The sequence below is a fragment of the Anopheles coluzzii genome, chromosome X, assembly GCF_943734685.1.
Source record: "Anopheles coluzzii chromosome X, AcolN3, whole genome shotgun sequence".
In the NCBI taxonomy this organism is placed as follows: Eukaryota; Metazoa; Arthropoda; class Insecta; order Diptera; family Culicidae; genus Anopheles; species Anopheles coluzzii.
This window is the reverse complement of record NC_064669.1, coordinates 15,217,909-15,221,786: the sequence shown is the minus strand read 5'-3', so window position 1 is coordinate 15,221,786 and position 3,878 is coordinate 15,217,909. Positions and strand designations below refer to the sequence as shown.

Genomic DNA, 3,878 nt, shown 5'->3' with positions numbered 1-3,878 from the left:
TTGTCATATTTTCTTAAACGTTTAAATTTCACTATATTGCAAAACCTGGAGAGATCGGAAAGTTATCGAAATTCTTATCTCGTGCAAATAAGTAAACCATGCGGGGAAAGGATGCCTATTATATAATTTATCGAAAGATTTAGCACAGCCTATGTAGCACCAGTGGCGGATTAATCGAGTTGAGCCCCTTAGTGCTTTCGCCCTTGTGTAGCATTACGTAAAAAATGTATGAAGCCTTGCCCTTATAGTATTGCGTAACTTGATTTAAACAAGGCTTGAACTCATAAACGAGTTTTACGCTACGAGTACTGCATCGATCAATTTTGACGTTTGTACTCCGCAAAAGCCAACTCAGAACATCAGCGCTCATTGTGTAAATTCGCTCAGTCAGCACCGCAGTGGCGTCATCTACAACAGTTTGCAGTTTGCGTGGAAGACTATAAAAAATATCTGTTTTTTCTTTTCTATATGCCTACTTCACGGTAACGAGCTGGTAAACGGCGGTGCTAGCATTCCCCAAATGGCACAATATGTGTGACAATGACCGTTCATATTTCACGCACGCACTCTTACTATGTACTGGGCGGCCCCATATAATGGATAGGGAATAACAATCGTGAGATTTTCTAATCCGTCCAATCCGTTTAAATGTTATGGAACAAAATAAAACTTTCGTATATAATAATTAAACTCACTTTCATTAATAAATTACTTTATTGAAAGTTAAATTTGTAATAATATGAATAAAACGAATATTTACATTCAAAAATTCAACAATATTCAACAATACTAATAATAGAAAAAAAAACTGAGCCAGCAAAAAATAATAAAATGAAAAATCATGATCAAAATAGATACAGCTGAAATATTCATGAGAACCTAAATTATCATATAGTACACTAATATCAATCACCGTGGAAAGTTTTAACCTTTCATGAATCTGATTCTGATGTTTATAGACAACTTACCTCAAACTCATTAAACATATTCAAACACAGCAAATATCCGGAACAACGAAACCTTGGGCACATGGATCAGGCATGGAATGATAAACAACCGTCATTGCGTTACGCTGTCCTCGCAGAACACTCGTACAGCAAACGTCCGGAACAACAGCCCGATGACAACTCCGGAAATCAAGCATGCAATTATATGCAACCGTCATCGGGTAACACTATCTTCACAGAACCCTCGTACAGCAGACATCAGGAACAACAGCCCGATGATAACACTGGAAATCAAGCATGGAATGGTATACAACCATCATCGGGTAACACTGTCTTCACAGATCACTCATACAGCAAACGTCCGAAAGAACAACCTGATGACAACACCAAGAATCAAGCATGGAATGGTATACAACCGTCGTCGAGTTACAATGTCTTCACAGAACCCTCGTACAGCAGACATCAGGAACAACAGCCCGATGATAACACTGGAAATCAAGCATGGAATGGTATACAACCATCATCGGGTAACACTGTCTTCACAGATCACTCATACAGCAAACGTCCGAAAGAACAACCTGATGACAACACCAAGAATCAAGCATGGAATGGTATACAACCGTCGTCGAGTTACAATGTCTTCACAGAACACTCGTACAGCAAAAGTCCGGAACAACAGCCCGATGACAACTTCGGGTATCAAGCATGCAATTATATGCAATCATCATCATGTAACACTATCTTCGCAGAACACTCGTACAGCAGACGTCCGGAACATCAGCCCGATGATAACACCAAGAATCAAGCATGGAATGGTATACAATCGTCCTCGGGTAACACTATCTTCACAGAACACTCGTACAGCATACGTCCAGAACACCAGCCTGATGACAACTCCGGGAATCACGCATGGAATGGTATACAACCATCATCGGGTAACACTGTCTTCACAGAATACTCGTACTTCAAAAGTCCCGAACAACATTCCGATAACAACATCATGAATCAAGCATGGAATTTTATACAATCATCATTGGATAACTCAGAAAACTCGTACAGCAAACGTCCGGAACAACAGTCCGATGATTTCGGGAATCAAGCATGGAGCTATATGCAACCATCATCAGGCAACACTGTTTTCACAGAATACTCGTCCATCAAAAGTCCCGAACGACAGTTCGATAACAACACCATGAATCAAGCATGGAATGATATACAACCAGCATCGGGCAACACTGTCTTCACAGAGCACTCGTATATCAATAGTTCCGAACAACAGCCTGATGACAACACTGGAAATCAAGCATGGAATGATATACAATCATTTTCGAGTGACTCTGCCTTCACAGATCACTCGTATAGCAAAGGTTCGGAACAACAAAACACCGACAACAACATGGATCAACCATGGAATGGTATGCAGTCGACATCATGTTTCGGTGTCATGCACCAGAACGAGTCTTACGGAGAAGCTGAATTACACAACGCTGCATCGAATGACATCATGGGGACGTTGTTGCAGGCTATTCACGATTGGGCTGATTCCATTGATATGAACTAAGATGAAAATTATAACATGATTGAAATAGGTCCGGAAACTTTGCTGGAAACGATTGACTTACTGCTTCAGGATCTTTTCAACAAGGTGCTTGCATTGGGTCAGCAATCACTAATTGAGTGAATGTGTGCGAAGAAACATGAATGATATAAAAGCATCTATTGCTGTGCTGTAGAGTCCATTCAAAAAAGAAAATGAGTTTATTTTGGAATTTTAACTAAGGACATACCAAAAATTGAGTTGGGTCGAAGAAAAGACAAATACGTTGTTCCTACCACTCTTCCTCCGGAACCAAACAATTACGAAATATGAAACTAAGTCAAAATTAGAAACAGTTTGTTTTGAACTAACATCTGTAAATTTAACAACTTCGGTATAGGATGTATATCTTTCACATAGTAAGAATGATGTTTCGTTTCCTTTGAATTACGGACAATTAAGAAATTATTGGCATGTAATATTTTCTTACTGATTCGGTCATTCAGTCAAAAAATTCGGTCATTCGGTCTTAAATTGAAATGAAAAAAAAAAAAGATTTCCAATCATTTTGCAAATTCTAAAAATTTTGAAACTCACGACACAGCAACCATATTTTGATTCATATTCTGATCAGTTTCGAGCTGATGTTTCAAATTTAGGACGTTTTTATTCATATTCCAGACAAACTCAAAACGTTTATAATCTTCACATTCACATACATATTAAATTGTGTTAGTTTTTAACGTCTTTTAAGATCCAAACATTCAATTTTGAGTGCCTTCATAGACCGACAGTACGACGGTCTTACTGACAACGGGGTTTGGATGTTGTTTCTGTTGCAGTCGTAGATGCATTTCATCGAAGTACTGCAGCGTGATTCGACGATCTTCCCAGTACGACCATCAAAACATTGGGCACATCTATCTTCAAATACGATTGTTTTGTTGTTATCGCTGAATGTTTGTTCTTGTTATTATTACTGTCTAAAACATATGTTTATGCAATTAATCACAATGCACTTTGGCTGCCCAAAAAACCAGATAAAAAATCTTGCCTCGAATTCTGTACAGTATTAAATACATGTTTTAACGAAATTCCTAGAGCAGTATGTTAAAACAATGTTGTTATCACGTTGATAACCTTTTCCATGGACTTGCTACGTACTACGTTTCCATGGACGTACTTCAATGCATCGGGGCCAGATTTACACAAGGCTTCGGTTTTTAGCTGCTAACAATGCCGCCGGCTGTGTACTGACCGACAGAATATATTTATAAGCCGTGGCAGCAGGGCCTACTAGGAGTAGCATCAGGGCCTACAGTTTTAATTGAGTACATCTTAGCAACTATGTAAATTTAAAAATCGATATAGCCAAGGACTGGATATGAAGTAAC

General features: G+C 38.7%; 1 protein-coding gene across 1 annotated transcript; it reads left to right on the top strand.

Moving 5' to 3' along the window:
* Window positions 1-1,029: 1,029 nt before the first annotated feature.
* Window positions 1,030-2,508, top strand: LOC120961599 (uncharacterized). The gene has a single exon (XM_040385431.2). The coding sequence runs from the start codon at window positions 1,030-1,032 to the stop codon at window positions 2,506-2,508; it is 1,479 nt and encodes a 492-aa protein (XP_040241365.2).
* The last annotated feature ends 1,370 nt before the right edge of the window (window positions 2,509-3,878 follow it).

Bases quoted from the DNA above. Each gene is read 5' to 3' on its own strand.
- LOC120961599 (XM_040385431.2), top strand. From the start codon at position 1,030: ATGGATCAGGCATGGAATGATAAACAACCGTCATTGCGTTACGCTGTC.